Genomic DNA, 24,408 nt, shown 5'->3' on the forward strand with positions numbered 1-24,408 from the left:
TGACTCACCTCCTGACTCCCCAAAGCCTTTCCACCATCTACAAGGCACAAGTCAGGAGTGTGATGGAATACTCTTCACTTGCCTGGATGAGTGCAGCTCCAACAACACTCAAGAAGCTCGACACCATCCAGGACAAAGCAGCCCGCTTGATTGGCACCCCATCCACCACCCTAAACATTCACTCCCTTCACCACCGGCGCACTGTGGCTGCAGTGTGCACCATCCACAGGATGCACTGCAGCAACTCGCCAAGGCTTCTTCGACAGCACCTCCCAAACCCGCGACCTCTACCACCTAGAAGGACAAGGGCAGCAGGTACATGGGAACAACACCACCTGCACGTTCCCCTCCAAGTCACACACCATCCCGACTTGGAAATATATCGGCCGTTCCTTCATCGTCGCTGGGTCAAAATCCTGGAACTCCCTTCCTAACAGCACTGTGGGAGAACCTTCACCACACGGACTGCAGCGGTTCAAGAAGGCGGCTCACCACCACCTTCTCAAGGGGCAATTAGGGGATGGGCAATAAATGCCGGCCTCGCCAGTGACGCCCACATCCCATGAACGAATAAAAAAAATATCAGAATAAACAGGTGTATAAATGCATTCTATGATTCCATAATATGCCCTTTGGTGTAAGTCCCGCCCCACTCACCTCCTATTGGTCTGCAGTGCACGTCGGTCACCCCGTCTCTCCCCATTGGTCCGAACCTCACGTCGACCGCACCCCGGCCCGGATCACGTGTCCCCCTTGAGGCCGAACCGAATCTGCTCCGCTCGGTGCCCCGGGGACGCTCGCAGTCTCGGGTTTTGCGTTTGCGCTTCATTCGCCGCCAAATCGGATCCAAGAAAAGTCCGATTCCGACACCAAAACGGACGCCGCAATTTTATCCGCACGGTCCCCCTCCCCCACCCCGCCGGAGCCCAGCGCGCAGGCGCCCGCGAGGGCCGAGCGCGCGGGAGCGGAGCTGTGATGGGGCGGGTCGGCGCCCTGAGCACGCGTGGGGTGGAGCAGGAGGGAGGGACTCCCATCTGGCGCTTGCGCATTGTCGGCGCCCGCCGGAGCGCGAGGGTTTGTGGGTGTCGCAGCCGCCATTGCCGTTGAGCGAAAGCAAAAATACCGCGGACGTTGGCAATCTGAAATAAAAACAGAGCGTGCTGGAAATATTTTGCGAGTCAGGCAGCGCGTGCGTGGAGAAAGGAACAGAGTTAATGTTTCAGGTCGATGACCTTTCGTCAGAACTGGAAGATTTAACAGTTTTTTAAGCAACGACAGAGCCAGGGAAAGTTTGGGGGTGGGGTGTGTGGGAGGAAGAAAGGACGAAAGGGAAGATCTCTGATAGGGCGGAGGGCAGGAGTGTTTAAATGACAAAAGGGATGATGGTGCAAGGCAAGGAGGGCGGGAATGGGACAAGTTAAGAAACAAAAGATGGGTCTCGAGGAGCAATAAATGGCAACAGCAGAACCATCACCAGCACTTGTTACCTGAAAAAATGGGAGCAGTGGTTATGATCTGAAGTTACTGAAATCAGTGTTGAGTCTGGAAGGTTGTAAAGTGCCTAAGCAAAAGACGAGGGGCTGATCCTCGAGCTTCCGTTGGAACAGTGTAAGAGGCCGAGGACAGAGAGGTCAGAGTGGGAGCGGGACGGGGAATTAAAATGGCGAGCGACCGTCAGGTCAGGGTCACGCTTGCGGACAGAGCGGAGGTGTTCGGCGAAGCGGTCACCCAATCTGCGTTTGGTCTCCCCAGTGTGGAGGAGGCCGCATCGTGAGCAGCGGATACGGTGTACTAAATTGACAGAAGTACAGGTAAACCGCTGTTTCACCTGGTAGGAGTGTTTGGGGCCCTGGGGCGGTGGGAAGGGAGGAGGTGAAAGGGGCAGGTGTTGCATCTCCTGCGCTCGCACGGGAAGGTGCCGTGGGGAGGAGAGCGGGTGTTGGAGGTGATGGAAGAGTGGACCAGGGTGTCGGGGAGGGAGCGGTCCCTTCGGAATGCTGGGAGGGGAGGGAAAGATGTGTTTGGCGGTGGCATCGTGCTGGATGTGGCGGAAATGGCAGAGGATGATTCGCTGAATGTGGAGGCTGGTGGGGTGGAAGGTGAGGATAAAGGGGGGATGCTGTCGTTGTTCTGGGAGGGAAGGGGTGAGGGCAGAAGTGCAGGTAATGGGATAGGTACGGTTGAGGGTCCTGTCAACTACAGAGGAGGGGAATCCTCGGTTGGGGAGAAAGGAAGATATATCAGAATCACTGGTGTGGAAGATAGCGTCGTCAGAACAGATGAGACGGAGACGGAGAAACTGGGAGAAGGGAATAGAGTGCTTACAGGAAGCAGGGTGGGAGCAAGTGTAATCAAGGTGTGGGAGTCGGTGGGCTGATAACAGATAGTGGATGACAGCCTATCCCCAGAAATGGAAATAGAGAAGTCGGGGAAGAAGGGAAGGGAAGAGTCAGAGATAGACCATGTGAAGGGGAGGGAGGGAGGGGAAAGAGCGGGAGATGGACCGTGTGAAGGGGAGGGAGGGAGGGGAAGAGTGGGAGATGGACCGTGTGAAGGGGAGGGAGGGAGGGGAAGAGTGGGAGATGGACCGTGTGAAGGGGAGGGAGGGAGGGGAAGAGTGGGAGATGGACCGTGTGAAGGGGAGGGAGGGAGGGGAAGAGTGGGAGATGGACCGTGTGAAGGGGAGGGAGGGAGGGGAAGAGTGGGAGATGGACCGTGTGAAGGGGAGGGAGGGGAAGAGTGGGAGATGGACCGTGTGAAGGGGAGGGAGGGAGGGGAAGAGTGGGAGATGGACCGTGTGAAGGGGAGGGAGGGAGGGGAAGAGTGGGAGATGGACCGTGTGAAGGGGAGGGAGGGAGGGGAAGAGTGAGAGATGGACCGTGTGAAGGGGAGGGAGGGAGGGGAAGAGTGGGAGATGGACCGTGTGAAGGGGAGGGAGGGAGGGAAGAGTGGGAGATGGACCGTGTGAAGGGGAGGGAAAGAGGGAAGAGTGGGAGATGGACCGTGTGAAGGGGAGGGAGGGAGGGGAAGAGTGGGAGATGGACCGTGTGAAGGGGAGGGAGGGAGGGGAAGAGTGGGAGATGGACCGTGTGAAGGGGAGGGAGGGAGGGAGGGGAAGAGTGGGAGATGGACCGTGTGAAGGGGAGGGAGGGAAGGGAAGAGTGGGAGATGGACCGTGTGAAGGGGAGGGAGGGAGGGGGAAGAGTCAGAGATGGACCGTGTGAAGGGGAGGGAGGGAGGGGAAGAGTGGGAGATGGACCGTGTGAAGGGGAGGGAGGGAGGGGAAGAGTGGGAGATGGACCGTGTGAAGGGGAGGGAAGGGAAGAGTGGGAGATGGACCGTGTGAAGGGGAGGGAGGGAGGGGAAGAGTGGGAGATGGACCATGTGAAGGGGAGGGAGGGGAAGAGTGGGAGATGGACCATGTGAAGGGGAGGGAGGGAGGGGAAGAGTGGGAGATGGACCATGTGAAGGGGAGGGAGGGAGGGGAAGAGTGGGAGATGGACCATGTGAAGGGGAGGGAGGGAGGGGAAGAGTGGGAGATGGACCGTGTGAAGGGGAGGGAGGGAGGGGAAGAGTGGGAGATGGACCATGTGAAGGGGAGGGAGGGGGAGAGTGGGAGATGGACCATGTGAAGGGGAGGGAGGGGGAGAGTGGGAGATGGACCGTGTGAAGGGGAGGGAGGGAGGGGAAGAGTGGGAGATGGACCGTGTGAAGGGGAGGGAGGGAGGGGAAGAGTGGGAGATGGACCGTGTGAAGGGGAGGGAGGGAGGGGGAGAGGGAGATGGACCGTGTGAAGGGGAGGGAGGGGGAGAGTGGGAGATGGACCGTGTGAAGGGGAGGGAGGGAGGGGAAAGAGCGGGAGATGGACCGTGTGAAGGGGAGGGAGGGAGGGGAAGAGTGGGAGATGGACCGTGTGAAGGGGAGGGAGGGAGGGGAAGAGTGGGAGATGGACCGTGTGAAGGGGAGGGAGGGAGGGGAAGATGGACCGTGTGAAGGGGAGGGAGGGAGGGGAAAGAGCGGGAGATGGACCGTGTGAAGGGGAGGGAGGGAGGGGAAAGAGCGGGAGATGGACCGTGTGAAGGGGAGGGAGGGAGGGGAAGAGCGGGAGATGGACCGTGTGAAGGGGAGGGAGGGAGGGGAAGAGTGGGAGATGGACCGTGTGAAGGGGAGGGAGGGAGGGGAAGAGCGGGAGATGGACCGTGTGAAGGGGAGGGAGGGAGGGAGGGGAAGAGTGGGAGATGGACCGAGTGAAGGGGAGGGAGGGAGGGGGAGATGGACCGTGTGAAGGGGAGGGAGGGAGGGGAAGAGCGGGAGATGGACCGTGTGAAGGGGAGGGAGGGAGGGGAAGAGTGGGAGATGGACCGAGTGAAGGGGAGGGAGGGAGGGGAAGAGTGGGAGATGGACCATGTGAAGGGGAGGGAGGGAGGGGAAGAGTGGGAGATGGACCGTGTGAAGGGGAGGGAGGGAGGGGAAGAGTGGGAGATGGACCGTGTGAAGGGGAGGGAGGGAGGGGAAGAGTGGGAGATGGACCGTGTGAAGGGGAGGGAGGGAGGGGAAGAGTGGGAGATGGACCGTGTGAAGGGGAGGAAGGGAGGGGAAGAGCGGGAGATGGACCGTGTGAAGGGGAGGGAGGGAGGGGAAGAGCGGGAGATGGACCGTGTGAAGGGGAGGGAGGGAGGGGAAAGAGCGGGAGATGGACCATGTGAAGGGGAGGGAGGGAGGGGAAGAGTGGGAGATGGACCGTGTGAAGGGGAGGGAGGGAGGGGAAGAGTGGGAGATGGACCGTGTGAAGGGGAGGGAGGGAGGGGGAGAGGGACCGTGTGAAGGGGAGGGAGGGAGGGGAAAGAGCGGGAGATGGACCGTGTGAAGGGGAGGGAGGGAGGGGAAGAGTGGGAGAATGGACCGTGTGAAGGGGAGGGAGGGAGGGGAAGAGTGGGAGATGGACCGTGTGAAGGGGAGGGAGGGAGGGGAAGAGTGGGAGATGGACCGTGTGAAGGGGAGGGAGGGAGGGGGAGAGGGACCGTGTGAAGGGGAGGGAGGGAGGGGAAAGAGCGGGAGATGGACCGTGTGAAGGGGAGGGAGGGAGGGGAAGAGTGGGAGAATGGACCGTGTGAAGGGGAGGGAGGGAGGGGAAGAGTGGGAGATGGACCGTGTGAAGGGGAGGGAGGGAGGGGAAGAGCGGGAGATGGACCGTGTGAAGGGGAGGGAGGGAGGGGAAAGAGCGGGAGATGGACCATGTGAAGGGGAGGGAGGGAGGGGAAGAGCGGGAGATGGACCGTGTGAAGGGGAGGGAGGGAGGGGAAGAGTGGGAGATGGACCGTGTGAAGGGGAGGGAGGGAGGGGAAGAGTGGGAGATGGACCGTGTGAAGGGGAGGGAGGGAGGGGAAGAGTGGGAGATGGACCGTGTGAAGGGGAGGGAGGGAGGGGAAGAGTGGGAGATGGACCGTGTGAAGGGGAGGAAGGGAGGGAAGAGTGGGAGATGGACCGTGTGAAGGGGAGGGAGGGAGGGGAAGAGTGGGAGATGGACCGTGTGAAGGGGAGGGAGGGAGGGGAAGAGCGGGAGATGGACCGTGTGAAGGGGAGGGAGGGAGGGGAAGAGTGGGAGATGGACCGTGTGAAGGGGAGGGAGGGAGGGGAAGAGTGGGAGATGGACCGTGTGAAGGGGAGGGAGGGAGGGGGAGAGGGACCGTGTGAAGGGGAGGAAGGGAAGGGAAGAGCGGGAGATGGACCGTGTGAAGGGGAGGAAGGGAGGGGAAGAGCGGGAGATGGACCGTGTGAAGGGGAGGGAGGGAGGGGAAGAGCGGGAGATGGACCGTGTGAAGGGGAGGGAGGGAGGGGAAAGAGCGGGAGATGGACCGTGTGAAGGGGAGGGAGGGAGGGGGAGAGTGGGAGATGGACCGTGTGAAGGGGAGGGAGGGAGGGGAAGAGTGGGAGATGGACCGTGTGAAGGGGAGGGAGGGAGGGGAAAGAGCGGGAGATGGACCGTGTGAAGGGGAGGGAGGGAGGGGAAGAGTGGGAGATGGACCGTGTGAAGGGGAGGGAGGGAGGGGAAGAGTGGGAGATGGACCGTGTGAAGGGGAGGGAGGGAGGGGAAAGAGCGGGAGATGGACCGTGTGAAGGGGAGGGAGGGAGGGGAAGAGTGGGAGATGGACCGTGTGAAGGGGAGGGAGGGAGGGGAAGAGTGGGAGATGGACCGTGTGAAGGGGAGGGAGGGAGGGGAAGAGTGGGAGATGGACCGTGTGAAGGGGAGGGAGGGAGGGGTAGAAATTGGAAGCAAAGTTGATGAAATTTTCCAGTTGGGGGCGAGAGCAGGAAACGGCACCGATACGGTCATCAATGTACCAGAAAAAAAGATGAAGAAGGGACCTGAGTGGAACTGGAACAAAGAATGTTCCACGTATCCCACAAAGAGGCAGGCAGGCATGGCATGGACCCATACGGGTTCCCATAGCAACACCTTTTATTTGGAGGAAGCGAGTGGAGTCAAAGGAGAAGTTGTTCAAGGTGAGAACAAGTTCAGTCAGACGGGAGGAGGGTGGTGGTGGATGGGGACTGGTTGGGCCTTCATTTAATGAAGAAGCGGAGGGCCCGCAGGCCGTCCTGGTGGAGAATGGAGGTGTGGAGGGAGTGGACGTCTATGGCTTTGGTCCCCGCCACAAACTCCGTTCACTCGCCACCGACGCCATCCCTCTCCCCGGCCACTGTCTGAGGCAGATCCAGACCGTTTGCAACCTCGGCGTCCTATCTGACCCTGAAACGAGCTTCCGACCCCATCTCCGCTCCATCACCAAGACCGCCTCCTTCCACCTCCCTGACATCGCCCATCTCCGCCTCTGCCTCTGCTCATCTGCTGCTGAAACCCTCATCCGTTCCTTTGTGACCTCTAGACTGGACTATTCCAATGCTCTCCTGGCCGGCCTCCCATCTCCCACCCTCCGTAAACTCCAGCTCATCCAAAACTCTGCTGCCCCCGTATCCTAACTCGCGCCAAGTCCGTTCACCCATCACCCCCTGAGCATTGGTTCCCGGTTGAGGAACGCCTCGATTTTAAAATTCTCATCCTGGTGTTCAAATCCCTCCATGGCCCTCACCCCCCTCCCTACCGCTGTAACCCCCTCCAGCCCCTACAACCCTCCGAGATCTCTGCGTTCCTCCAATTCTGGCCTCTTGCGTGTCCCCCGATTTTAATCGCTCCACCATTGGCGGCCGTGCCTTCCGCTGCCCGGGCCCTAAGCTCTGGAATTCCCTCCCTAAACCTCTCCGCCTGCAAAACGGTAAGAATATGGTTTAAAACAAGCATAGAAAACCGGAGGGTAAAAGTTCAGCATCTCTGTGAGAACAAGGCCAGCAGAACGTCAGAGAGAGCACAGAATAGATAACACTAACATCAGAAGGTGGTTTACGCCAAAACATGGGATGTGGTTGCTATGAAACAGAAATTGGTGGGGCCGAGGAAGGTCAAATAAGCCGGGGTGGGGGGGGCGGGGGGGCTCAGAAGGACGCATTCCTCAGAGGAACATAACAGCTTCTAAACAGAGATGGAGGTTGAGGTCTTTGGCTACGTTACATGAAACAGCTTATCTTGAGTTGCTAACGAGGCATCAGCACGGTGGGTGGACTTACGACCATGAGATAAGACCAGTGGTACTGACGTACAGAACAACGCAGCCGAATAGTATAAAGATCCCTCCCAAAAGTGAGAGCTCTCGAGGAGGGGACGGTCTGAAGTCCATCAGGTTGTATTGACCGCTTTTCATTTAATGTAGTCAGTAGACAGTTGTACGAGAACTATAATACCGTTGAACGTAATGTTGAAGGCAGCTGCAGTGCAACTCTGTTGTAAGTCAATCTCTCTGAAATACCGCATACAGTTTTGGTCTCCATACTTAAGAAAAGACATACTTGCTCTCGAGGCAGTACAAAGAAGGTTCACTCGGTTAATCCCGGGGATGAGGGGGCGGACATATGAGGAGAGGTTGAGTAGATTGGGACTCTACTCATTGGAGTTCAGAAGAATGAGAGGCGATCTTATTGAAACATATAAGATTGTGAAGGGGCTTGATGGGGTGGATGCGGTTAGGATGTTCCCAAGGATGGGTGAAACTAGAACTAGGGGGCATAATCTTCGAATAAGGGGCTGCTCTTTCAAAACTGAGATGAGGAGAAACTTCTTCACTCAGAGGGTAGTAGGTCTGTGGAATTTGCTGCCCCAGGAAGCTGTGGAAGCTACATCATTAAATAAATTTAAAACAGAAATCAACAGTTTCCTAGAAGTAAAGGGAATTAGGGGTTACGGGGAGCGGGCAGGAAATTGGACGTGAATTTAGATTTGAGGTTAGGATCAGATCAGCCATGATCTTATTGAATGGCGGAGCAGGCTCGAGGGGCCGATTGGCCTACTCCTGCTCCTATTTCTTATGTTCTTATCAAACTTGCTATTTTATAACCGCTCGGGCTAGAATCAAGTGGAAGCTACTGTCGACGGATTTGCAAACCGCAACTGCGACAGTAACGGGAGATACCCGCCAACGGGCGCTCCTTAAAACGCACAGAACTGGAATCGCAGAAAGGTTACAGCGCGGAAGGAGGCCGTTCGGCCCATCGAGTCCGCACCGGCTGTATGCAAGAGCAATCCAGCTAGTCCCCACTCCCCCCCTGCCCCGCCGCCTCTCCGACCTGTCCTGATTATCTCCTCGAGGGGTCAAATTCTGTTCGATAATCGCTCCTGCGAAGCGCCTTGGGGACATTTTAATACGTCGAAGGCCGCTGCATGAATGCGAGTCGCTGTTTGAATTTACGCTGTCCCAATATAACTTCAAGGAGCTCCTGAACATTTACCTGACGAAGGAGGAAGCCTCCGAAAGCTTGTGAATTTAAAATAAAATTGCTGGACTATAACTTGGTGTTGTAAAATTGTTTACAACTTCCAAAGGGGCAAGTTAGCCCTTTCCTTCAAATGTGATGTGCAAATGTCCCCAAAAAGGTTTTGAATTCACAATGTTCCCCCTTCCCTGCAGGAATAATGCAAACCCCAGGGGAAAGAAACAAATATTTTTTTTACTCCCAATTGTTTCTTTTATCCCACTGAAGCTTTTATTGATGAATCTTTCTGCTTTCATTCATGAATTTAAAAGATCTATTATTAAAACCTGAGCTAATCAGTGGTGCAACAAACAGCCTTGTGTAAAATAAGGGGAATAAACCCCCAGGGCCTGCAGCAAGTCGTTGCCCTGACGACCGAGCCGGCGCAAGTCCCGCCCCTCGGGCGCCCCCCCGATTGGTTGGAGGACCCGCCGCCTGCCCTCGGTCCTCCAGGCGACGCCCCCCTCGCTCCCGATTGGTCCGAAGCTCACGTCAATCACCCCCGCGGATCACGTGTCTCTGAGACGGCTCACTCGCTCCGCCGAGGCTGAATCCGCTCCGTCCGGTGCCCGGGGAACCCTCGCGCTCTCCGGTTTGGCGGGGTTTTTACTTCATTTATATCCTCCCTCCCCTCCCCTCCCTCCGCTTCAGATAAAACTCACTTTCCGCCGGTGACTCGGACTCTCCCAACGGGTTTACCGGCCTGACCCAGAGTGCCCCGCGCGGTCTCCGGGTAACGGCGGCGCAGGCGCAGTAGGCAGCTCATTCTTGGACCGATTGTGTTTCTCACCCCCCCCGCCCCCACTTCACCTTGAGCATGCGCACACTGAATCCAACAGCGGCGCATGCGCAGTGTCAGGTGGGGGACCTGGGTCAGGGCATTGAGAGCACGTGGTGAGCACATTGACTGGGCCCATCAATGCAAGATTTGGGTGCAGAGGCACCGCCATCAGGTGGCTGCGACTTTGCGTAGTTTATTTAGTCCCGTTTCTCGCTGACTAACCGAAAAGAAAGAATCTGCATTTATATAGCGCCTTTCAGGACCACGGGAGGTCCCAAAGCGATTATTATTACATAGGCTATTTGCAGGATAACCCGTATCCAAGGAAAATCCTGCTTCACTGACTTGATCGAGTTCTCCGAGGAAGTAACGGAGAGGCTCGATGAGGGGGGTGCGGTGGATGTCGTGTATATGGACTTTCAAATGGTGTTTGATAAAGTGCCACTTGTAATTATGGTCTTGTTGGCGAAATTAAAGCCCGTGGGATTAAAGGGACAGTGGCAGCGTGGATACAAAATTGTCTAAGGGTCAGAAAGGAGAGAGTCGTGGTGAACGGTTGTTTTTCAGACTGGAGGGAAGTATACAGTGGTGTTCCCCAGGGGTCAGTATTAGGACCACTGCTCTTTTTCATATATATTAACCTGGACTTGGGTATAGAGGGTATAATTTCAAAGTTTGCAGATGACACGAATCTCGGAAATGTAGTAAACAATGTGGAGGATGGTAACAGACTTCAGGAGGACAGAGACATACTGGGAAATGGGCAGACACATGACAGATGGAATTTAACGCACTGAAGTGTGAAGTGATTCATTCGGTAGGAAGAATGAGGAGAGGCAATATGAACCAAATGGTACAATTTTAAAAGGGGTGCAGGAACAGAGAGACCTGGGGGTGTGTGTACACAAATCTCTGAAGGTGGCAGGACAAGTTGAGAAGGCTGTTAAAAAACCATATGGGATCCTGGGCTTTATTAATAGAGGCACAGAGTACAAAAGCAAGGAAGTTATGCTAAACCTTTACAAAACACTGGTTAGGCCTCAGCTGGAGTATTGTGTACAATCCTGGGCCACACACTTTAGGAAGGATGTGAAGGCCTTAGAGGCTCCTTAAAACCTACCTCTTTGATCAAGCTTGTGGTCACCTGTCCTTAATACCTCCTGATGTGGCTCGGTGTCAAATTTTGTTTGATAATCGCTCTTTGGGATGTTTTACTACGTTAAAGGGTTATATAAATGCAAGTGATGGGTTGATCTCATTGAAACATATAAGATTCTGAGGGGGCTTTTGACAGGGTAGATGCTGAGAAGCTGTTTCCCCCTGGCTGGAGAGTCTAGTACTAGGGGGCATAGTCTCAGGATAAGGGGTCGGCCATTTAAGACTGAGATGAGGAGGAATTTCTTCACTCAGAGGGTTGTGAATCTTTGGAATTCTCTGCCCCAGAGGGCTGTGGATGCTCAGTCGTTGAGTATATTCAAGACCGAGATCGATAGATTTTTGGACTCGAGGGGAATCAAGGGACATGGGGATCAGGCGGGAAAGTGGAGTTGAGGGTGAAGATCAGCCAAGATCTGATTGAATGGCGGAGCAGGCTCAGGGGGCCTATTATGTTCTTATGAAACATGGCAGACAATTTGCGCACAGCAACGTTCCACAAACAGGAGATAATCTGTTTCAGCGATGTTGGTTGACCACTGACAGTTCACCACCCACCTCTGATGGTTCTACAATCCCAGTATCCACCTCCTGTGTGAAAACTGAGGCCTTATTTGGTATCTCTGCCATTCCCTCACTCTCCACTGTAGAGTCACCTCTTTCGTCCCTCAGCGGCCCTATCCTGACTCTCCTCTCCCTACGAACGTGCCTTTAGAAAGCCTTTTTATTGTTCTTTGGGGACAATTAGCAAAAAAAACCACAATCCCTCTAACCCTTTCTAAACTTGTTTTACAGGATATTAGAAGTGGAGGATTTACAGACTGGAAGCTCAAACCTAAACACCAAGATCTGACAGAGTCATTCTGTTCATCGGGAACAACATCGGCCCACGATTGGCGGCCGTGCCTTCAGCTGTCTCGGGTCTAAGCTCTGGAATTCCCTCCCGAAACCTCTCCGCCTCTCTCTCCTCCTTTAAGACACTCCTTAAAACCGACCTCTTTGACCGAGCTTCTAGTCACCTGTTCTAATATCTTCCTCTCGGCTCTGGGTCAGTTTTTTTTCTCTGATTGCGAGCCTGTGAAGCTCCGCGGAACGTTTTACTACGTTAAAGGCGCTGTTGTGGTTTAACATCACTGGCCTTTGCACATGGAAGCAGAAAGCAGCAACCACAGCGCGGACAAGCCGCAGACGTGTTCCGCGTGTGGACTCACTTTCGACCGATCGTCTGACCTGCTGCGACACCAGCGGGTTCACACCGGGGAGAGGCCGTTCCCCTGCTCCGTGTGCGGGAAGGGATTCACTCACTCATCCGCCCTGCTGACACACCAGCAACTTCACAGTGAGGAGAGGCCGTTTAAATGTCCTGACTGTGGGAAGAGCTTTAAAAGTTCCCAGTACCTGAAGAGACATCAAAGCATTCACACCGGGGAGAGGCCGTTCACCTGCTCTGTGTGCGGGAAGGGATTTGCTCAGTCATCCGCCACCATCAGACACCAGCAACTTCACAGTGATGGGAGAGCTTTTAAATGTTCTGACTGTGGGAAGAGCTACAAAAGCTCAGAGTACCTGAAGAGGCACCAACGCTACCACACCAGGGAGAGGCTGTTCACCTGCTCTCACTGCGGGAACAGCTTTCGGAAGTCATCCCACCTGCTGGAACACGAGCGGGTTCACACCGGGGAGAGGCCGTTCCCCTGCTCCGTGTGCGGGAAGGGATTCACTCGTTCGTCCGCCCTGCTGAGACACCAGCAACTTCACAGTGAGGAGAGACCTTTTAAATGTTCAGACTGTGGGAAGAGCTTTAAAAGTTCCCAGTACCTGACGAGACACCAAGGCATTCACACCGGGGAGAGGCCGTTCACCTGCTCCGTGTGCGGGAAAGGATTCACGCAGTCATCCGCTATGATCAGACACCAGCATCTTCACACTGATGGGAGACCGTTTAAATGCTGCGACTGTGGGAAGAGCTATAAAAGCTCTGACTACCTGAAGAGGCACCAACGCATTCACACCGGGGAGAGGCTGTTCCCCTGCTCCGTGTGCGGGAAGGGGTTCTCTGAGTTATCCGCTATGATCAGACACCAGCAACTTCACACCGACGAGAAGCCTTTTAAGTGTTCTGACTGTGGGAAGAGCTTTAAAAGCTCCAAGTATCTGAAGAGACACCGTCGCATTCACACGGGGGAGAGGCCGTTCGCCTGCTCCATGTGCGGGAAGGGGTTCGCTCAGTCGTCCGGCCTGCTGAAACACCAGGAAGTTCACAGCGGGGAGTAGCTGTTCGCTGAATCATTCAACCTTTAGGGTAAATGGAGAGAAACTGTTTCCTGTGGTGGGAGAGGTGGAGTTGGGGGGGGCATAAACTTCCAATTAGAGCTCGGACCATTCAAGGCTGGTGAAAAAACACTTCTTCACGCAAAGATTGGTGGAAATCTGAAAAACTCTTCCCCTACAAAAGCTGTGGGTCAATTGAAAATTTCAAAACTGAGACTGATCGATTTTCGTTGGGTAAGGTGATTAAGGGTTACGGGACCAAGGCGGGTAAATTGAGATAAGGTACAGATCAGCCATGATCCAATTGAATGCCGGAACAGGCTCGAGGGGCTGAATGGCCTCCTCCTGTTCCTAAAGGTGCTGTATGTTGTCTGTAATAGGTTGTGTAATATCAATAAAAAGCATTAATCAGACGCCTGATGGTTTCCTCCTTCTCCAGCTTGTTTAAAGTTGCCTGTGTGCGGATTACCCTGTAAATAAATACCCTAAAAACCCGTTTAAATGGAATAAACCCCCTCCCTCCCCCTAGACCCTGAACAAGGGGCCTGCAGCAAGTCGTTGCCCTGACGACCGGGCCGGCGCAAGTCCCGCCCCTCGGGCGCCCCCCGATTGTTTGGAGGACCCGCCGCCTGCCCTCGGTCCTCCAGGCGACGCCCCCTCGCTCCCTATTGGTCCGAAGCTCACGTCAATCACCCAACCCCGCGCGGATCACGTGTCCTCCCCCCACCCTCCTCACTGAGAAGGATCACCTGCTCCGCCGAGGCTGAATCTGCTCCGTCCGGTGCCCGGGTGAACCCTCGCACTCTCCGGTTTGTCGGGTTTTATATCGTTTAATCTCTCCCTTCCTCACACTCTCTGACCCAAACTCACTTTTCCGCCGGCGATTCGGACTTTTCAACGGTTTTTACCGAGCGCGCGCGCGGTATCCGGGTAACGGCGGCGCAGGCGCATTAAGAAAGCTCATTCTTGGAGCGCTCTCCGCCGGAGCATGCGCGTTTTGACTCCAAGAGCGGCGCAGGCGCATTGAGAAGCTCATTCTTGGACCGATTGTGTGTGTGTGTTCCCCCCTTTCTCTTCCACGGAGCATGCGCGGACTGAGTCCAACAGCGGCGCAGGCGCAGTGTCAGGGGGGACCTGGATCAGGGCAATGAGGGGCACGTGGTGAGCACGTTGCCCGGGCCATCAATGCAAGATTTGGGTGCAGAGGCGCCGCCAGCCGTGGCATCGGGGTGGCCCGCTCTCCGGCACGGGGAATTTATCTCGCTCCCATTTGCTCTCCGGCCAATGAATGGAAAACAACTGGCCTTTGCATCGCGACCGCCTGGGGAATGACCCGAAAGCAGCGCGACAAGAGAGAAAAAAAAAATCAAAAATGCCGCTGGGGAAATACTGAGCGAGACCTGGCGGAGAGGGAAACGGAGCTGGCGTTTCAGCCCCGACCGGAAGCGTCGACGCTGCCGCGGACCGGGGATTTACAGGATGATCCGCATCCGAGGGAGATGGACTAACCTGAGCGAGTTGGGAACAGCAGCAGGCCGTTCAGCCCCTCGTGCCCGCTCCGCCACTTGATAAGATCGTGGCTGATCTGTGATCTAAGTCCATATACCTGCCTTTGGCCCGTATCCCTTTGGTTGCCAAAAAGCTATCTATCTCAGATTTAAAATTTAGCAATTGAGCTAGTATCAATTGCCGTTTGCGGAAGAGAGTTCCGAACTTCTACCACCCTTTGTGTGTAGAAATGTTTTCTAATCTCGCTCCTGAAATGTGGAGATGCCGGTGGTGGACTGGGGTTGACAATTGTAAACAATTTTACAACACCAAGTTATAGTCCAGCAATTTTATTTTAAATTCACAAGCTTTCGGAGGCTTCCTCCTTCCTCAGGTGAATGTTGTCATTCACCTGAGGAAGGAGGAAGCCTCCAAAAGCTTGTGAATTTAAAATAAAATTGCTGGACTATAACTTGGTGTTGTAAAATTGTTTACAATTGTCACTCCTGAAAGGTCTGGCTCTAAGGTCTAGACTGTGCCCCCTACTCCTAGAATCCCCAACCAGCGGAAATAGTTTCTCTCTATCCACCCTATCCGTTCCCCTTAATATCTTATAAACTTCGATCAGATCGCCCCTTAACCTTCGAAACTCTAGAGAATACAACCCCAATTTGTGTAATCTCTCCTCGTAACTTAACCCTTGAAGTCCGGGTATCATTCTAGTAAACCTACGCTGCACTCCCTCCAAGGCCAATATGTCCTTCCGAAGGTGCGGTGCCCAGAACTGCTCACAGTACTCCAGGTGCGGTCTAACCAGGGTTTTGTATAGCTGCAGCATAACTTCTGCCCCCTTGTACTCTAGTCCTCCAGATATAAAGGCCAGGAATTCTTTGATGAAGTGACGGAGAGGGTCGATGAGGGGAGTGCGGTTGATGTGTATGTGGACTTTCAAAAGGCGTTTGATAAAGTGCCTCATAATACACTTGTAAGCAAAATTGAAGGCCGTGGGATTAAAAGGACAGCTCCAGCTGTCCTTTTAATCCCACGGTGGATTGGTGGATACAAAATTGTGTGGTGCAGAGGAGATTTACGAGGGTGTTGCCAGGACTGGAGAATTTTAGCTATGAGGAAAGATTGGATAGGCTGGGGTTGTTTTCATTGGAGCAGAGGAGGCTGAGGGGTGATTTAATTGAGGTGTATAAAATTATGAGGGGCCTAGATAGAGTGGATAGGAAGGACCTATTTCCCTTAGCAGAGGGGTCAGTGACTAGGAGGCATAGATTTAAAGTAATTGGTCGAAGGATTAGAGGGGAGCTGAGGAGAAATGTTTTCACCCAGAGGGTGGTGGGGGTCTGGAACTCACTGCCTGAGAGGGTGGTAGAGGCAGAAACCCTCAACTCATTTAAAACTCATTTAACCTACTGGGCTACGGACCAAGTGCTGGAAAGTGGGATTAAGCTGGATAACTCTTTCTCGGCCGGCACGGACACGATGGGCTGAACGGCCTCCTTCTCTGCCGCAACTTTCTATGATTCTATGAAAATTGGCTAAAGGACAGAAAGCAGAGAGTAGCGGTGAACGGTTGTTTTTCAGACTGGAGGCTCAGGTGGGAAAGGTAGTATAAATAATAATTCTAAGACAAACAAAACGGAAGAGAGTAGAGTGATAGTCAGAAATTATACTTTAGACACTACAGGTTAAGGGAAAACTAAAAGATGTAAAGTAATTAAATCAGGAGAGGGAAATAAGAAATGTGTGAAAAAATATTAGCGCAGAAGGACAGGTTCGGGTGTGCAGCCCAATTAAGCGTTCTTTATACAAACGCACGGAGTATAAGGAACAAATTGAATGAATTGCGGGGGGCAAATTCAACTTAGAGGGTTCGACATGGTCGCCATTACTGAGACATGGCTGCAAGACGGTCAGGACTGGGAACTGAATATACCAGATTATAAAGGTCTATAGGAAGGATTGGGAGGGGGAGGAGTAGCCCTGGTGATTAAGGATGAAATTACTTCAATGATAAGAGGGGATATAACGAGAGGTGAGCAGGCAGTGGAGACTTTATGGGCAGAATTAAGAAATAGAAAAGGATTTAAGACTGTGGTGGGAGTTGTGTACAGGCCCCCTGGTAGCAGCTGTGAAGTGGCAGAATGTATAAATGCAGAGATTAGACAAGCATGTCGCAAAGGCAGAGTGGGTTTTAATGGGGGGATTTTAACTTTCATATTGATCGGGATAAGCAGACGAGCTCATGTCAGAAAGGTAGCAAATTTCTTGAGTGTCTTCAGGACAGCTTTCTGCAACAATACGTCCTAGAACCAACAAGGGGGCAGGGCCATATTAGATTGAGTAATGAGCCCGATTTAGTTAACAGTTAAATAATTACTTTGTGCCAGTATTTACAGTAGAGGAAGAGGAGAGCATGCCGGACACCACAAGGAAACTAATTTTGAATCAGGGATGGGGACTCACTATAATTAACGTAAGCAAATTAACACCAATGAAGAAAATAATGGCACTAAAGAGTGACAAATCCCCAGGACCAGATGGTTTCCATCCCAGGGTTTTAAAGGAAGTTGGTGAGCACATTGCAGATGCTCTAACTATAATCTTCCAAAGTTCTCTAGGTTCATTAGATTAGAAAATTGCACATGTCACTCCGCTATTTAAGAAAGGTGACAGAGGGAAACCAGGGAATTATAGACCAATTAGCCTAACATCTGTTATCAGGAAATTGCTGGAGTCTATAATTAAAGATAGAGTGACTGAACACCTCGAGAATTTTCAGCTGCTCAGGGAGAGCCAGCATGGATTTGTGAAAGGTCGGTCGTGCCTGACAAACCTGATAGAATTTTTTGAAGAGGTGACTAAAGTAGTGGACAGGGGAATAAGAACATAAGAACATAAGAAATTGGAGCAGGAGTAGGCCAATCGGCCCCTCGAGCCTGCTCCGCCATTCAATAAGATCATGGCTGATCTGATCCCAACCACAAATCTAAAGAACACAAGAAGTCGGAGCAGGACCCGGCCACATAGCCCCTGGGCCCTCTCCGCCACCCACAGGGCATTGACCGATCCGAACTCAGCTTCATGTCCAATTTCCTGCCCGCTCCCCATAACCCCTAATTCCCTTTACTTCTAGGAAACTGTCTATTTCTGTTTTAAATTTATCTAATGATGTAGCTTCCACAGCTTCCTGGGGCAGCAAATTCCACAGACCCACTACCCTCTGAGTGAAGAAGTTTCTCCTCATCTCAGTTTTGAAAGAGTGGCCCCTTATTCTAAGATTATGCCCCCTAGTTCTAGTTTCACCCATCTTTGGGAACATCCTTACTGCATCCACCCGATCAAGACCCTTCACAATCTTATATGTTTCAATAAGATCGCCTCTCATTCTTCTGAACTCCAATGAGTAGAGTCCCAATCTACTCAACCTCTCCTCATATGTCCGCCCCCTCATCCCCGGGATTAACCGAGTGAACCTTCTTTGTACTGCCTCGAGAGCAAGTATGTCTTTTCTTAAGTATGGAGACCAAAACTGTATGCAGTATTCCAGGTGCGGTCTCACCAATACCTTATATAACTGCAGCAATACCTCCTTGTTTTTATATTCTATCCCCCTAGCAATAAAAGCCAACATTCCGTTGGCTTTCTTGATCACCTGCTGCACCTGCATACCAACTTTTTGATTTTCTTGCACTAGGACCCCCAGATCCCTTTGTACTGCAGTACTTTCCAGTCTCTCGCCATTAAGAAAATAACTTGCTCTCTGATTTTTCCTGCCAAAGTGCATAACCTCACATTTTCCAATATTATATTGCATCTGCCAAATCTCCGCCCACTCACCCAGCCTGTCTATATCCCCTTGCAGGTTTTTTATGTCCTCCTCACTCTACTTTCCCTCCCATCTTTGTATCATCTGCAAATTTTGATATGTTGCACTCGGTCCCCTCCTCCAAATCGTTAATATAGATTGTAAAGAGTTGGGGACCCAGCACCGACCCCTGTGGAACACCACTGGTTACTGGTTGCCAGTCCGAAAATGAACCATTTATCCCAACTCTCTGCTTCCTGTTCGATAACCAATCCTCCACCCATGCCAGAATATTACCCCCAATCCCGTGATTTTTTATCTTAAGTAATAATCTTTTATGTGGCACCTTGTCGAATGCCTTCTGGAAGTCTAAATACACTATGTCCACTGGTTCCCCTTTATCCACCCTATACGTTATATCCTCGAAGAACTCAAGCAAATTTGTCAGACATGACTTCCCCTTCATAAAGCCATGCTGACTTTGTCCTATTAAATTATGCTTATCTAAATGTTCCGTTACTGTCTCCTTAATAATAGACTCCAAAATTTTACCCACCACAGATGTTAAGCTAACTGGCCTATAATTTCCAGCCTTCTGCCTACTACCCTTTTTAAATAACGGTGTTACATTAGCAGTTTTCCAATCTGCCGGGACCTCTCCTGAGTCCAGGGAATTTTGGAAAATTTTGGAATGTCAATGGATGTTATTTATATGGACTTCCAGAATGCATTCGATAAAGTCCCTCATAAGAGACTGTTAGCTAAAGTTGAAGCTCATGGAATTGAGGGCAAATTATTGACCTGGTTAGGAAATTGGCTGAGCGGCAGGAGACAGAGAGTAGGGATAATGGGCAGGTACTCGGATTGGCAGGATGTCACCAGTGGTGTCCCACAGGGACCTGTGTTGGGGCCTCAACTATTCACTGTATTTATTAACAACTTAGATGACGGGATAGAGAGCCACATAAGCAAGTTTGCCGATGACACAAAGATAGGCAGCATTGTAAGCAGTGTAGATGAAAGTATAAAATTACAGAGAGATATTAATAGGTTAAGTGAATGGGCAAAACTCTGGCAAATGGATTTCAATGTAGGCAAGTGTGAGGTCACCCACTTTGGACCTAAAAAGGATAGAACAGGGTACTTTCTAAATGGTGAAAAGCTCGAAACAGTGAAGGTCCAAGGAGATTTAGGGATCCATGTACACAGATCATTAACATGTCATGGACAGGTACAGAAAATAATCAAAAAGGCTAATGGAATGCTGGCCTTTCTCTCGAGAGGACTAGAGTACAGAAGTTATGCTGCAGCTATACAAAACCCTGGTTAGACCGCACCTGGAGTACTGTGTTCAGTTCTGGTCACCGCACCTTAGGAAGGACATATTGGCCTTGGAGGGAGTGCAGCGTCGGTTTACTAGAATGATACCCGGACTTCAAGGGTTAAATTACGAGGAGCGATTACACAAACTAGAGTTGAATTCCCTGGAGTTTCGAAGGTTAAGGGGTGATTTGATTGAAGTTTTGAAGATATTAAGGGGAACTGATAGGGTAGATAGAGGGAAACTGGGGGACACAGCCTGAAAACTAGAGCCAGGACTTTCAGGAGTGAAGTTCGGAAACACTTCTACACACAAAGGGTGGTAGAAGTTTGGAACTCTCTTCCGCAAACGGCAATTGATACTAGCTCAATTGTTAATTTTAAATCTGAGATTGATAGATTTTTGTTAATCAAAGCTATTAAGGGATATGGGGCTGAGGCGGGGAGATGGAGTCAGGTCATAGATCAGCCATGATCTCATTGAATGGCGGAACAAGCTCGAGAGGCTTCCTCCTGTTCCTATGTTCCTAAGTATACAGTGGTGTTCCCCAGGGGTCAGTATTAGGACCACTGCTGTTTCTGATACATATCAATGACCTGGACTTGGGTATACAGAGTATAATTTCAAAGTTTGCAGATGACACGAAACTCGGACAATGTGGAGGATAGTAACAGACTTCAGGAGGACAGAGACAGACTGGTGAAATGGGCAGATACACGGCAGATGGAATTTAACACAGAGAAGTGTGAAGTTATACATTTTGATAGGAAGAATGAGGAGAGGCAAAATAAACTGAATGGTCCAATTTTAAAGGGGGTGCAGGAACAGAGAGACCTGTGGGGGGGGTGTACACAAATCTCTGAAGGTGGCAGGACAAGCTGAGAAGGCTTTTAAAAAAGCATCTGGGATCCTGGGCTTTATCAATAGCGGCATGGAGTACAAAAGCAAGGAAGTCATGCTAAACCCTTTATAAAACACTGGTTAGGGCCTCAGCTAGAGTATTGTGTCCAGTTCTGGGCCCCGCACTTTAGGAAGGATGTCAAGGCCTTAGAGAGGGTGCAGAGGAGATTTACTAGAATGGTTCCAGGGATGAGGGACTTCAGTGATGTGGAGAGACTGGAGAAACTGGGATTGTTCTCTTTCGAGCAGAGAAGGTTAAGGGGAGATTTGATCGAGGTGTTCAAAATCAGGAATGGTTTTGAGAGAGTCAATAAGGAGAAACTGTTTCCAGGGGCAGGAGGGTCGGTAACCAGAGGACACGGATTTAAGGCGATCGGTGAAAGAGCCAGAGGGGGAGATGAGGAAACATTTTTTTACGCAGTGAGTTGTGATGATCTGGAATTTGCTGCCTGAAAGGGCAGTGGAAGCAGATTCAATAATAACTTTCAAAAGGGAATTGGATAAATACTTGAAGGGAAAATATTTACAGGGTATGGGGGAAAGAGCAGGGGGGAGTGGGACTAATTGGATAGATCTTTCAAAGAGCCGGCACAGGCACAATGGGCCGAATGGCCTCCTTCTGTGCTGTGACATAGTATAACATCCGATGAAGTACTTTGGGAGTTACATCGAAACTACAGCACAGAAACAGGCCATTCGGCCCAACTGGTCTTGCCGGCGTTTATGCACCACACGAGCCTCCTCCCTCCCCTACTTCATCAAACCCTATCAGGTTACCCTTCTATTCCTTTCTCCCTCGTGCTTATCTAGCTTCCCCTTGTGTAGTCACTGTTATAATGTACGAAACGCGGCAGACAATTTGCGCACAGCAACATCCCACAGACAGCAGTGTGACAATGACCAGATTATCGGGTTCAGCGATGTTGGTTGACCACTGACAGTTCACCATCCATCTCTGATGGTTCGACAATCCCAATATCCACCTCCTGTGTGAAAACTGAGGGCTTATTTGGTATCTCTGCCATTCCCTCACTCTCCACTGGAGACTCACCTCCTTCGTCCCTCAGCGGCCCGATCCTGACTCTCCTCTTCCTGCTAATGTGCTGATAGAAAGCCTTTTTATTGTTCTTTGAGAACAATTAGCAAAAAAAATATGCTCCTTTCTAAACTTGTTTTACAGGATATTAGAAGTGGAGGATTTACAGACTGGAAGCTCAAACCCAAACACCAAGATCTGACAGAGTCATTCTGTTCATCGGGAACAACATCGGCCCACGATCGGCGGCCGTGCCTTCAGCTGTCTCGGGTCTAAGCTCTGGAATTCCCTCCCTAAACCTCTCCCCCTCTCTCTCCTCCTTTAAGACCCTCCTTAAAACCGACCTCTTTGACCGAGCTTCTAGTCACCTGTTCTAATATCTTCCTCTTCGTCTCTGTGTCAGTTTTCTTCTCTGATTGCGAGCCTGTGAAGCTCCGCGGAACGTTTTACGACGTTCAAGGCGCTGTATCAAGGCGAGCTGTTGTGGTTTAACATCACTGGCCTTTGCACATGGAAGCAGAAAGCAGCAATCGCAGCGCGGGCAAGCCGCAGACGTGTTCCGCGTGTGGACTCACTTTCGACCGATCGTCTGACCTGCTGCGACACCAGCGGGTTCACACCGGGGAGAGGCCGTTCCCCTGCTCCGTGTGCGGGAAGGGATTCACTCGATCATCCACCCTTCTGACACACCAGCAACTTCACAGTGAGGAGAGGCCGTTTAAATGTCCTGACTGTGGGAAGAGCTTTAAAAGCTCCCAGTACCTGAAGAGACACCAGCGCTATCACTCCGGGGAGAGGCCGTTCACCTGCTCTGTGTGCGGGAAGGGATTTGCTCAGTCATCCGCCACCATCAGACACCAGCAACTTCACAGTGATGGGAGAGCTTTTAACTGCTCTGACTGTGGGAAGAGCTACAAAAGCTCAGAGTACCTGAAGAGGCACCAACGCTACCACACCAGGGAGAGGCTGTTCACCTGCTCTCACTGCGGGAACAGCTTTCGGAAGTCATCCCAACTGCTGAAACACCAGCGGGTTCACACCGGGGAGAGGCCGTTCCCCTGCTCCGTGTGCGGGAAGGGATTCACTCGTTCGTCCGCCCTGCTGACACACCAGCAACTTCACAGTGAGGAGAGGCCGTTTAAATGTTCTGAGTGCGGGAAGAGCTTTAAAAGTTCCCAGTACCTGACGAGACACCAAGGCATTCACACCGGGGAGAGGCCGTTCACCTGCTCCGTGTGCGGGAAGGGCTTCACGCAGTCATCCGCTATGATCAGACACCAGCATCTTCACACTGATGGGAGACCTTTTCAGTGCTCCGACTGTGGGAGGAGCTATAAGAGCTCTGACTACCTGAAGAGGCACCAACGCATTCACACCGGGGAGAGGCTGTTCCCCTGCTCCGTGTGCGGGAAGGGGTTCACTCGTTCGTCCGCCCTGCTGACACACCAGCACCTTCACAGTGAGGAGACACCTTTTAAATGTTCTGAGTGTGGGAAGAGCTACAAAAGCTCCGACTACCTGAAGAGGCACAATCGCACTCACACCGCGGAGAGGCCGTTCACCTGCTCCGTGTGCGGGAAGGGGTTCACGCAGTCCTCCGCTATGATCAGACACCAGCATCTTCACACTGATGGGAGACCGTTTAAATGCTCCGACTGTGGGAGGAGCTATAAGAGCTCTGATTACCTGAAGAGGCACCAACGCATTCACACCGGGGAGAGGCTGTTCCCCTGCTCCGTGTGCGGCAAGGGGTTCTCTGAGTTATCCGCTATGATCAGACACCAGCAACTTCACACTGACGAGAAGCCTTTTAAATGTCCTGACTGTGGGAGGAGCTATAAAAGCTCTGATTACCTGAAGAGGCACCAGCGCAGTCACACCGGGGAGAGGCCGTTCACCTGCTCCGTCTGCGGGAAAGGGTTCACTCGTTCGTTCACCCTGCTGACACACCAGCAACTTCACAGCGACGAGAGACCCTTTAAATGTTCTGACTGTGGGAAGAGCTTTAAAAGCTCCAAGTACCTAAGGAGGCACCAACGCATTCACACCGGGGAGAGGCCGTTCACCTGCTCCGTGTGCGGGAAGGGGTTCGCTCAGTCGTCCGGCCTGCTGAAACACCAGGAAGTTCACAGTGGGGAGTAGCTGTTCGCTGAATCATTCAGGGTAGGGCAGATAGAGAGAAACTGTTTCCTGTGGTGGGAGAGTCCAGCACAAGGTGGAGTTGGGGGGCATAAACTTCCAATTAGAGCTAGGGCCGTACAGGGCTGGTGAAAAAACACTTCTTCACACAAAGATTGGTAGAAATCTGAAACTCTCTTCTCCCCCAAAAAAGCTGTGGGCCAATTGAAAATTTCAAAACTGAGACTGATCGATTTTTGTTGGGTAAGGTGATTAAGGGTTACGGGACCAAGGCGGGTAAATTGAGATAAGATACAGATCAGCCATGATCTAATTGAATGACGGGACAGGCTCGAGGGGCTGAATGGCCTCCTCCTGTTCCTATGTTCCTAAAGGTGCTGTGTAAATATTGCCTGAAGTGGGTTCTGTATTATCAATAAAACGCATTAATCAGACGCCTGATAGTTCCCTGCTTCTCCAGCTTGTTTAAAGAGGTCTGGATACAGATTATCCTGTAAATACCCAATATATATATTTAGCATGTTGAAAGGGGTAAAAACATACCCCCCCCATGTGCTCAACCATCACCAAGACCGCCCACTTCTACCTTCGTAACGTCGCCCATCTCCGCCCAACTGCTGCTGAAACCCTCATCCGTG

At 52.1% G+C, this 24,408-nt stretch overlaps 1 protein-coding gene across 1 annotated transcript; it reads left to right on the top strand.

Moving 5' to 3' along the window:
- Window positions 1–9,332: 9,332 nt before the first annotated feature.
- Window positions 9,333–24,204, top strand: LOC137310354 (zinc finger protein 850-like). Its single transcript, XM_067978202.1, has 3 exons — window positions 9,333–9,454; window positions 11,594–13,068; window positions 22,135–24,204. The coding sequence occupies exons 2-3, from the start codon at window positions 11,945–11,947 to the stop codon at window positions 23,771–23,773; spliced, it is 2,763 nt and encodes a 920-aa protein (XP_067834303.1). The 5' UTR covers window positions 9,333–9,454; window positions 11,594–11,944; the 3' UTR covers window positions 23,774–24,204.
- The last annotated feature ends 204 nt before the right edge of the window (window positions 24,205–24,408 follow it).

This window comes from Heptranchias perlo, unplaced genomic scaffold (assembly GCF_035084215.1).
Source record: "Heptranchias perlo isolate sHepPer1 unplaced genomic scaffold, sHepPer1.hap1 HAP1_SCAFFOLD_244, whole genome shotgun sequence".
Lineage (NCBI taxonomy): Eukaryota > Metazoa > Chordata > Chondrichthyes > Hexanchiformes > Hexanchidae > Heptranchias > Heptranchias perlo.

Excerpts from the sequence above, each read along its gene's own strand:
- LOC137310354 (XM_067978202.1), top strand. The coding sequence starts at position 11,945 with ATGGAAGCAGAAAGCAGCAACCACAGCGCGGACAAGCCGCAGACGTGT. Across the intron at positions 13,069-22,134 it reads CAGGAAGTTCACAGCGGGGA|TTTGCACATGGAAGCAGAAA; the intron begins GTAGCTGTTCGC and ends ACATCACTGGCC.